This window comes from Puma concolor, chromosome A2 (genome assembly GCF_028749965.1).
Source record: "Puma concolor isolate L17-30 chromosome A2, mPumCon1.1.hap2, whole genome shotgun sequence".
NCBI lineage: Eukaryota > Metazoa > Chordata > Mammalia > Carnivora > Felidae > Puma > Puma concolor.
The window spans coordinates 14,420,666-14,433,080 of NC_141668.1; the positions used below are offsets into that span (position 1 = coordinate 14,420,666).

Genomic DNA, 12,415 nt, shown 5'->3' on the forward strand with positions numbered 1-12,415 from the left:
TTGGTAATAGTTATTTGTTGTTTGGGCATCTGTTAGACTAGCGTGTAGTTTTCTCCTTTGACCTGTTAAGTATCATTTTACTGGATTCCTGATGAATGACTAACATAAATTTGAGGGAAAGAACAAGAGTGAGAGAGGGAGAGGGAACTGAAAGGGAGAGGGAAAATGGAATTTAAGAGGTTTTGTATCCTCACAGCTTGGATTATTTATGTGTGTCTGTGTGTTTTTTGTTTTTTTTTTTTCATTTTGTATTCTCTTTGTCAAGTTTGGATATCTGGATTTTGCTAATTTTATGAAATGAACTTGGAAGATTTTCCTTTTTTATATGCTTTCACATATTAATAACTTATTGTATTTTCTTTAAAGGTTTGATAGAAGCCAATCCTATAATAATCCGGACCTGATGCCTTTTTATTGGGAGGAAGGGAGGCAGTGGCTGTAGTTTTCTGTGCCATTACTGCCCTGCAGTTCTTCCATAGCAGTTGGTCTGAATTTATATTTTATTAATTTATATTTTAACATAGGTGTCTTCTGAGGTGGGTGTTAAAAAAATTCATTTTTGTGGGGGAGGGAACTTTGCCATCTGTAAAGTCACTAGAAATGATCGATTGTTTACTAAGATTGCCTGATTTTAATTGCTGTGGTCCACTGAAGAGATCAAAACAGGACAGGAAATCTAGTACCTTTCTTGAATTTTTTGCTTCTGTTTGTAATTCTTTCATTTCCCTTTCAGGACTGTTGAAACAGATTTTCTTCATTTTTTCCAAGAAGGCATTTTAAGGCCAAAACTATATATCTTCTCTTAGTTTTACAATATCTTATTCTATTTTTTTAATATATTTATATTTAATAATTATCATCAAAGTTCTTTCTCTTACTCTTCTGGGAAATGTGAGCCAATTTTTTCTACCAGACTCATCTTCCCTAATTTCAGTGATGGCTCATAGTGATTTTTCTTCATTCTTTGGATATAAAATTACTTTTGTTTCGGGAATTAAGAAATCTTATTCCAGAACATTCATGGTCTGGCCCTGCCCTACCTAACCAAACCTGTCATTTTCTGCTCCCCGGTACAAAAATTTTATTCTAATCAGTTTTAATCAGCTCAGTTCCGTAATTTCCCTCATGTTCATTTTCCTTTTCTATTCTAATTTTTTCCTTTCTCTCTCTCATTCCTTGGGGGGTGGTTCTTTACCCTAACTGTGCATGCGCTTTATCTATGGAGCTTTAAAAAAAACAAAACAAAACAACAACAACAAAAAAGGCTTTGGATAATAACATCTTCATTTATTTACTGAAGTGGAAAGAATCCCCGAACTAGGCCTAATTTTTCCTCTCTTCCCCTATTCTAAAGACAGCCTGAATCTTAGTTTCAGCACTGATTGAATACCTGTTATGACTAAGACACCAAGATAAGTGATGGGGAAACGAAAGATAAATAAAACATGTTTCTGATCTCAGAGCAGCTGATAGACATGAAAAACATAATCAATTTTAGGATATCAAATTCTGACTATAAAGCACTTCTGCCTGAGTGGTCAATGAAGTCAACATAGAGGGAGGTTATTTTCTGAGATGAAGAGACTATAGGAAAAAGAAGTTTTGGGGGGGATTGTGGGCTAGACCAGAAGTTAAATCTTTGAACATGTCAAGTTTGCAATGTCTATTAGTTATTTTAGTGGAGATGTTCAGTAGGCAGTTGGACAAAAAGTCTGGAGTTGAGAGGACAGAGCTGGATTTTAAAATTTGGGCTTCATCAGTCCATATTTGGCATATAAAGCCACAAGATTGGATAAGATCACCTGGAGAATAAGTATAGCTAGAGAAAAAAGACATCCAATGCTTTTTGGGGGATATGAAAAATTAGCCAAGGAGTCGTAAAGGAAAATAATACGATATCTGACAATAGAAAGAAAAGGAAATTTCTGTCATTGCTTCTCAAATTCTGAGATTTTGCATGTATAACATGCTTCTGGAAGATTATGCTGCTGCTAGTCTATGGACCACTTTTGAGTAGCAGGACTTTGTATGACAAATGAAGCATAATGTGAAAAACATGAAAAAAACCGCAACATTTGGAGGAGAATAGGGTTAATATATAAAATATCTAGAACATAGGATATCTATAAATCAACAAGAAAAAAATAGAATGAAAGAAAGAATATGAATAGGGAATTTTCCAAAAAGAAATGTAAATGTCCAATAAACATGAAAAATGGTTTTCTGGGAAATACAGATTGAAACAACAAGATCACCTTTCCCCCTTCAAATTGCCAAACGTTTCAAAGTTTGATAAGACCCAGTGTTGGTGGGATTATAGGGAAAAGCATGGACTCATACCCTCCTAGTAGGAATATGACTTGGGACTTTTTTTCTATTGGAAAACTATTTGACACATTTATTAAATTTTTAAATGCACATAACATTCAATTCAGGAATTCTATGCATTGATATCTAAAAGGGAAACTGAAACCTGTGCCCAGAAAGGCAGTTCAGAACTGTTCATTGAAGCATTGTTTGAAGTTGAGAAAAATGGAATAATCTGAATATCCTCTAGGAAGAGAATTATTAAATAAACCAAGGGTCCTGAAGCCCCCTCCTTGTTCATCTATCTATACCCTCTTGTACATTTTTTAACTACCTCACATTTTTAAATTATAACTTTCGGTAGTTTAAAAGGTCTTAATCTCTAGTGTGTATTATATTTATGCTGTTCATTTTGGGTCACACCTTAGAATTCCAGGTTTAGATCATGCAGTTTATGGAGTATCTAGTATACAGTGTAATTTGCAAGCACATTCTCTAACCACTCAGATAAATTGGACTCATTCTTCATCAAGGAAAAAATGACTTTTTAAAAAATAAACACATAATATATGCCTGTACTATAACCACCCAACTTGTGAATTCTAGGCTGGCCAGCTGGATAAATGAATGAGGCTTGGAACCCTGCCAAGAATTTATTTCACTGATAAAATAAGGTCTTGGTTTTAACCCCTACCCCTTTTCTCTCAAGGGGTTTTTCCCTCGTGTTGACTCCGTACTTTAAAATTTATACATCTCAGAACAGTGCACATTAGTAGGATCTGAGATGGAGAAGAATTTTGCCTTTCTTGTATAGAACGGAGAATTACAATGTGGTGATTTTAAAGGGAGAGGAGGAAAGGAGACTAGTTCTCAAGCAGTTCAATTAGGAGTACACGAAAACATCAAGGAGCTGAAAATTGTCCTAAAATTATCCGTGACCATCCACTGTTAGGTTGCTCTTGAAGTTTGAAGACCATTGACGATAAGCAGTGTCATAACAATATTACGAAATAAATGTTTCTATCCTTAACACCACCATTTAAAAACAGTAAAATACGGGGGCGCCTGGGTGGCGCAGTCGGTTAAGCGTCCGACTTCAGCCAGGTCACGATCTCGCGGTCCGTGAGTTCGAGCCCCGCGTCGGGCTATGGGCTGATGGCTCAGAGCCTGGAGCCTGTTTCCGATTCTGTGTCTCCCTCTCTCTCTGCCCCTCCCCCGTTCATGCTCTGTCTCTCTCTGTCCCAAAAATAAATAAACGTTGAAAAAAAAAAATTAAAAACAGTAAAATACGTATGTATTGATATGGAAACAACTTTGAGGAATGTTGTTCAGGGAAAAAAACAATTATTAAAAATGTTTTTTAAATATAATATTTATATGTATTTGTATACTTTGTATATGTATTATTATATTTACTTTATTAAAAAGGAGATGTGGAAAGGATGTATATAACAAATTGTAAACGGCAGTTGAGTTTTGGGCAAAGGGTCCAGGAATGTGGGGAAGTGTGAAAAGAGACTTTCGTCATTCTTTTTTATTTTAATTTTTTTTAATGTTTATTTAGTTTTGAGACAATTTTTGAGAGACAGAGTATGAGCAGGGGAGGGGCAGAGAGACAGGGAGACACAGAATCTGAAGCAGGGTCCAGGCTCTGAGCGGTCAGCCCAGAGCCCAACACGGGGCTCGAACTCACAAACCGTGAGATCATGATCTGAGCAGAAGTCGGACGCTTAACCTACTGAGCCACTCAGGCGCCCCTGTCATTTATTCTGAATACTCATGTATTATTTGAATCTTTTACAGTTGAGTATATTTGTACTACTAGTGTAGAAAAGAGTTTTTAGGTGTTTAATAAAAGATGGGAAAAATTGCTATGCTAAATGGTCTCACAGGTCTCAGCTCTAAATTTCAAATTTTAAAATATCTCTAATTCATATCCTAAATGATTCTTATTTACATTCTTTTAAATTATTTTTCAGGTGTGGAATATCAAACAAATGATTAAGTTGACACAGGAACATATAGAGGCCCTATTGGACAAATTTGGTGGGGAGCATAATCCACCATCAATATATCTAGAGGTAAGCTTTTGAGTATCATATCTGTAGTGATTTTTTATTTTTTATTTTTGTTATTTTAGAGACAGCGAGAGAACACAAGTGGGGGAAAGGGACAGAGGGGGAGAAAGGAGAGAGAGAGAATCTTAAGCGGGCTTCACACTTAGCACAGAGCCCCGTGCAGGTCTCGATCCCACGACCCTGGGATCATGACCCTAGCTGAAACCGAGAATTGGATGCTCAACTGACTGAGCCACCAGGTGCACCTGTAGTGATTTGGAAAATAAAAACATGAACTTACAAAAAGCATTTGTACTAGTAATAATGTTTACCCTAGGGGATGAGAAATAGATATGGGAAGGTGGATTACCTTCGTCTTTATTATATTATACTTCTTAATCTTACTTCATTTGTTACAATAACATAGAGTATTTTGTAGTTTGGAAAAGGAGAAGTCATGTATAAACTTCAAAATATTACTCTGTTAAAAAACTTATTTAAAAAAGAGAGAAAGAGAAAGCATTCAGTTGTGGAGGTTAGGAAACTAGTTACTGTGTTAGAAAGTGGGGTCAAATTTTGTGAAGTATGTTTTTTCCTTGTGAAATATCTTTTTTCCAGCAAATCCCCCCAAATTGGTGTTTGCTTTCTTAATAGGTAAAATTTATAATATTTAAATAGCTCAGAATTGCTTAGCTTTAGTGTTTGAGGCTTTTGTATCAAGACTTGAGCATCATAAATATATAGTCATTGTTCTTAATCCTGTGGGGTAGTAGTTTCTGTTGTAATCACAGATAACCTTTCTTGATATTGGTTTCCTGATGTAAGTCACTTGGGTTCCATGAGGAGCAAGCTGTTAGGGAATCCAGGCAGTCAGGCTTCAGGGTCCACACTGCTTCCCGCTGCACTACACTGCCTGTCGCTGTAAAAGCTGGTCCAGCTGTAATCACTAATCATATAGAAATATAACCATAAATTACAAATGATCATTTGCCTTCAAACGCCTTACATTTTTAGGCATGGATTGGTAGACTCCTAAACTAAATTTCTAGTTTAGTAATCTGGTTGCACTTAAAGGACGTGTTAAATCTTTCAAGTATTTTCATGAGAAAGTAAGTTTGCATTTCTAAAATAAATTTGGAAGTTTGGAAATAACCACTGATAAACTGTTGGCTTCTTCATATGGCTTCCCTCAGAGCACACTGCCAGATACCAGTAGTAGGACCACAGTTCATACCTCTGAATACTAGTTAGTATACTTTCCAATATCCCATGCTGTTTTACTTTTCTGTCTGAGGAGGACAAGTGCAGGAGTCATAGGAGGCAAAGAGTCCTGGTGAAAATAGTGATTCTTTATTAATTAGAATTAGACAGTTTAACCAACAGTTTTTGCCAACCATTTCTGTGTCTTGTGAGACTCTCCCCCACCCTTAGTTGTAATACATTTGCATCAATAACCGTTTTTGACTATAGCAGGGATTCAGTGCCCCCTCCACACACTCACATTCTTCACGCTCTTCACTGTTCATATTACATCTAACTAGGACAATATAAAGCAGACCATACCTCATAGATTATATCATTAGCATGTTGATTCTTTTTAAAAAAATTTTTTTTAATGTTTATTTATTTTTGAGAGAGAGAAAGAGAGACAGTGTGAGCAGAGGAGAGGCAGAGAGAGAGAGAGGGAGACATAGAGTGTGAAACAGGCTCCGGGTTCTGAGCTGTCCGCACAGAGCCCGACGTGGGGCTCAGATTCACGAACCACGAGATCATGACCTGAGCTGAAGTCTGACGCTTAACCAGATAATCCACCCAGGCACCCCATGGAGGTAGATTCGTATTCTCAGGGACACACTACAGAATTTCTCTGTAGAAGGCAATACAATATAGTGATTAAGATGAACTTTGAAGTCACATAGGCCCTATGTTTGAATCTTAGCTGTGACTTAGCTTCTGCAAATAGGTTACCTAATCTCATTATACCTGACCTCATTGGTAAAATGAGAATACTGTCACACATGTTGTAATTTAAGGTTTAAGTTTATAATTAGGAAATAGCATCATTCTTCACACATATTGATTACGCATAAATTTTTGATTCATTCAGCAGATATTTATTAAGTGCCTGTTTATATTTATGCATTTATGCTTTTTCAGGCTCTGGGGATATAGCACAAAAAAAAAAACACCACACAACTGTGCCTTTAAGCAGCTTATAGTTTTATCAGAGGAGGGAATTACAGGCAATAAACAATAAACCTACATAAACATTGGATAAACTATGAAGAGGAGCCTACCTGGAGATGACAGTATTCTTCCCTGGGGAAAGTTGATGAGGGCCAGTGGGAAGACCTTTGGGTACTGATATTTGAAGGCCCTTCAGTGAAAAACCAAGTATGTTGGTTAGCCACTGAGACCCATCATTCTGCTTTCTGTCCCTACGTATTTGACTACTCTAGGAACCTCAAACAAATGGAATTGTACAATATTTGGCCTTTTGTGACAGCTCATATCATTTAGCATAATGTCTTCAAGGTCCATCCATGTTGTAGCATGGGTCAAAATTTCCTTGCTAATTAAGGCTGAATAATGTTTCCACATTTTGTTTATCCATTCATCTATCAGTGGATACCATTGATGGTTGGTCATTTCTGTCTTTTCATTACCACGAATAATGCTGATTTTACTCCTTTTGACTGTATAGCAGAAGTGGAATTACTGAATTATGTGGTAATTCTGTATTTAATTTTTTTTAATTAACTAATTTCTCTTTAATTTACATCCAAGTTAGCACATAGTGCAACAATGATTTCAAGAGTAGATTCCTTAATGCCCCTTACCCATTTAGCCCATCCCCCCTCCCACAACCCCTCCAACAACCCTCTGTTTGTTCTTTTATGTTTAAGAGTCTCTTATGTTTTGTCCCCCTCCCTGTTTTTATATTATTTTTGCTTTCCTTCCCTTATGTTCATCTGTTTTGTATCTTAAAGTCCTCATATGAGTGAAGTCATGTGGTATTTGTCTTTCTCTGACTAACTGATGTTGCCTAGCATAATCCCTTCTTTTTTTTTAATAAATTAATTTATTTATTTATAAAAGTTTTTTTATTTTTTCTAAATATTTTTTTCTTTTTTTTTCAATATAGAAATTTATTGTCAAATTGGTTTCCATACAATACCCAGTGCTCATCCCAAAAGGTGCCCTCCTCAATACGCATCACCCACCCTCCTCTCCCTCCCACCCCCCATCAACCCTCAGTTTGTTCTCAGTTTTTAAGAGTCTCTTATGCTTTGGCTCTCTCCCACTCTAACCTCTTTTTTTTTTTTTCCCCTTCCCCTCCCCAATGGGTTTCTGTTAAGTTTCTCAGGATGCACTAGCATAATCCCTTCTAGTTCCATCCATGTAGTTGCAGATGGCAAGATTTCATTCTTTTTGATCCCCAAGTAATACTCCATTGTGTGTGTGTGTATGTACACATATATATGTACACATATACACACATATACACACACCCATATACATACATATATATACATACATATATGTATATGTGTGTATATATGTATGTGTATATTTATATATATGTATGTATGTATACATATATGTACATACATATATATACACACACACACACACCACATCTTCTTTACCCATTCATCTGTTGGTGGGCTTTTGGGCTCTTTCCATACTTTGGCTATTGTCGATAGTGCCGCTAGAAACATTGGGGGGCATATGCCCCTCGAAACAGCACACCTGTATCCCTTGGATAAATACCTACTCGTGCAATTGCTAGGTCGTAGGGTAGTTCTATTTTTAATTTTTTGAGGAACCTCCATACTGTTTTCCAGAGTGGCTGCACCAGTTTACATTTCCACCAGCAGTGCAAAAGAGATCCTCTTTCTCCGCATCCTTGCCAACATCTGTTGGCTGAGTTGTTAATTTTAGCCATTCTGACTGGTGTGAGGTGGTATCTCATCGTGGTTTTCATTCCTGATAATGAGTGATGTTGAGCATTTTTTCATGTGTCTGTTAGCCATCTGGTTGTCTTCTTAGGAGAAGTGTCTATTCATGTCTTGCCCATTTCTTCACTGGATTATTTGTTTTTTTGGGTGTTGAGTTTGATAAGCTCTTTATAGATTTTGGATACCTACCCTTTATCTGATATGTCGTTTGCAAATATTTTCTCCCCTTTTGTCGGTTGCCTTTTAGTTTTGCTGATCGTTTCCTTCGCTGTGCAGAAGCTTTTTATTTTGATGAGGTCCCAATAGTTCATTTTTGCTTTTATTTTGCTTGCCTCCAGAGCCGTGTTGAGTAAGAAGTTGCTGTGGCCGAGGTCAAAGAGGTTTTTGCCTGCTTTCTCATCTAGGCTCTTGATGACTTCCTGTCTTACATTTAGGTCTTTCATCCATTTTGAGTTTATTTTTGTGAATAGTTTAAGAAAGTGTATTTAATTTTTTAAGGAAATGCCATACTGTTTTCCACATTAGCTGCCTTTTACATTACTGTTAGTAATATACAGGAGTTCCAGTTACTCCATATCCTTGCCAACACTTACTGTGTGTTGTGTTTGTTTCTGATAGCCATCCTAATGAGTGTGACGTGGTATCTCATGGTTTTGATTTGCATTTCCCTGATGACTTATGATGTTGAACATCTTTTCATGTGTTTATTGGACATTCATTCTTCTGTGGAGAAATGTCTGTTCAAGTCTTCTACACATTTTTTAATTGGGTTGGTTTTTTGTTGAGTTGTAGGAGTTCTTTATATATTCTGAGTATCATTCCTAATTAGATCTATGATTTGCAGATATTTTCTTCCATTCCATGGGTTCCCTTTTCTCTCTGTTGATTATATCCTTTGTGCGAAGTTTTTTTTTATTTTGATGATGTCTCATTTACCTGTTTTCCTCATGTTGCCTGTGCCTTTGGTGTCACATCCAAGAAATCATTACCAGACCCAGTGTCATGAACCTTTTTTTTCTGTTTTCTTCTAAGATTTGTAATTACAGTTTTAGCCCTAACGTTGAGGTCCTTGATCCATTTTCAGTTAATTTTTCTGTATGATGTAAGCTAAGGGTTCAACTTCATTCTTTTGCATGTGTATATCCAGTTTTCCCAGCCCCATTTATTGAAAAGGTTGTCCTTTCTCATTGAATAGAAACTTTGACACATGCCCTTGTCAAAAATCATTTGACCATGTATGTGAGAATTTATTTGCGGGCTCTCTTTTGTTTTCCGTTGGTATTTATAGTCCAACTTTATGCCAGTTTACACTGTACTGATTTGATTACTGTAGCCGTGTAAGGATTTTAAAGTCAGGAAGCATGAGATGTCCAACTTTGTTTTCCTTTTAAGGATTGCTTTGGCATTTCACTATCTTTTGAGATTTCATATGAATTTGAGGGTGGATTTTGCTATTTCTGAAACACATGGGGATTTTGGTAGGGATTGCATTGAATCCATAGATTGCTTTGTGTAGTATTGACATCTTTAGAGCTCATAAGTCTTAAATATGAATGGACAGCTAAGAATAACCAAATATTGGAAGAAAGCTTGTAGCAGGAAAACAATAGCAAAAATGGTCAAAGCAACTCAGAAATAGTGCACAGAACAGATGAGAACCTGAAAATAACTATAATTAACATCAGAGATAAGAGAAGACAATCTGTTCTTATTTCATGGCTGTACTAAAGAAACAAAAGTCTTAATAGAGAACAAGAAAGAGCTCTTGGTATTAAAATAATTAAAATAGTGAGCAGAAAATGTAAATACATATGTGTATGTGTGTCTGTGTGCATATACATAAACAATTGTTGTAAGATAAAGTTAAGGAAATCTCTAGAAAGCAGAATAAAAATAAAGATGGAAAGTATTAGAAGAAAGATAAGAATTAGAGAATAAATCTAGGAGAGCTATAAAAATACCAAATGCTTTTAGCTACAGAAAAACAAAAACACCTAATCACAAGTTGCCCAAACAAATAGGAGTTTTATTTTCCCCTCCTGTAACAAGAAGCGTGGAGGTAAATTATTTTAAGATTGATTCCACAGCTCAGAGTTGTCAGATGCTGGGGTGGATCTCTACAGTCGTTTAGGCCTTTCTGTCATGAGTGCCACAGATCTGTATGCCATCATAGGACACCTCAAAGCAGGAAGCTGGGATCACAGACGCTCTCTTGTGTCCTACGCGCTTTCAAGGAGGAAATTTTCCCCTTCAAATCCCCTACACGTCTTGTCCTTTATATCTCATTGACCAGAACGGGGTCACATGTATCCCTACACCGGGACTATGTTTATATTTCTTGAAGTAAGAGGCTAAAAAGTGAAGTTTTTCCAGTGTTCACAGTTTGGCTTTAAGATAAGCTTGAGCATTGGCGACTAGAAGTTATGCTATAGTTATTTCGTTCCAAACATTTCAAGATAGGAAATAATGTTTTCTATGTTTGATATTTTTGAGATTTCCACAGGAAGATAAAACTTTACCTATCCCTGCATCTCTTCCTTGTAGCAGAACAGGGTGAAATCAGTTCTGTCACCATCAAAATCTTATGTCCTTGTACTAATTTATTTAAAAACTAGCTTTTAAGTTGTTCTAGATTTTTTCCTACTGACGTGAATAATTAAAATTATATTGATTCTCTTGATGATAACTTCCGTGAAATGACCTGTAGTACTCTTAAGGAATTTCAAATTTGGCTTTTTAGTCTTTGGTTCCCTTTTTATTTATTATTATTATTTTAACATTTATTTATTTTTGAGAGACAGAGATAGAGCACAAGGGGGAGGGGCAGAGAGAGAGGGAGGGACAGAATCCAAAGCAGACTCCAGGCTCTGAGCTGTCAGCACAGAGCCCGATGTGGGGCTCAAACCCATGAACCGTGAGATCATGACCTGAGCTGAAGTCAGATGCTTAACTGCCTGAGCCACCCAGGCACCCCATAAATCTTCATCCAAAGGAGGAAAAGATAAGTTTGCCTTGAAGAGTCATTTCCCAGGAAATCTTTTTTTTTACCCAATTTTTCTCCCTCCATACATCCAACAAGTTATTTGAATGCCTTCTGTGTGTAAGATAAAATGCTAGATGCTTCTCTAGTAGTAGGTTCTTCTTTTTGGACCTGACATATTAGATTCCAGAAGAGAAGGAATAGTGTTTCTGGAATCACTGTGCTGGTGATACACACTGGTGTTACACACGGAGTCCTAGCTACCATAGAATTGACATGTATGCCAGAGTGCCCTGGAGACAGAGGCATGGTAACGGCAGTAGCTCCTGACATTTATTATTTGCCATATACCAGGCACTGTTCCAAGCAGATAGTCGGTCATTTAATCCTCAACCTATCCTTTGAGTTACACTTCCTATTCTCATTTTCATTTTATAGATGAAAAAACTAAGGCACAGAGGAGTATAATAATAACATGGCTAATGCTACAAAATTAGTAAATAATGTAGCCAAAGTTTGAATCCACACATTCTGAATTCAGCATCTGCTCTTAACTGCTGTATCATTATTATGATACTGACAGCCTTTTTGGTCTTTAATCTGTGTAGAACCCAGGATGATGCAGAGATATTTTATTAAAACAAGTGAAAAGAATACTAGCAGCAAGGTCCTTCTTGTGGAATATGGAGCAGTCCATTAGATACCATCTTTGGGCAATTTGTAAGATTTCATTGTATCTTGTGAAATGAAGTTTAACAATAAGTTTAATGGACTAATGACAAAATTTTATTTTTAAGTAATCTCTCCACCCATTGTGGGGCTTGAACCCACAACCCTGAGATGGAGTTGCACACCCCGCTGACCCAGCCAGCCAGACATCCCACCCACTTTTACTTGAGAAATGATTCACATACTGTAAGATTCACTTTTTTAAAGTGTGCTATTCAGTGGGTTTTTTTTAGTATATGCACAAAGTTGTGCAGTCATCACCACTATCTTAATTCCAAAACATTTTCATCACCCTAAAGAGAAACCCTTTACTCATTAACAGTCATTCCCATAAGCCCTTGGCAACCACTGATCTGCTTTGTATTTCTATACATTTGCCT

General features: G+C 36.6%; 1 protein-coding gene across 7 annotated transcripts in view; it reads left to right on the forward strand.

The window, feature by feature from the left end:
- BRAF (B-Raf proto-oncogene, serine/threonine kinase) overlaps positions 1-12,415 on the forward strand; it is a 167,253-nt gene that overhangs the window by 72,994 nt on the left and 81,844 nt on the right. For all 7 annotated transcript variants that reach the window (XM_086688560.1, XM_086688551.1, XM_086688570.1 and 4 more), the window contains exon 2: positions 4,287-4,388. In XM_086688560.1, coding sequence (XP_086544686.1) covers positions 4,287-4,388 — 102 coding nt within the window. The remainder of the gene's footprint in view (positions 1-4,286; positions 4,389-12,415) is intronic.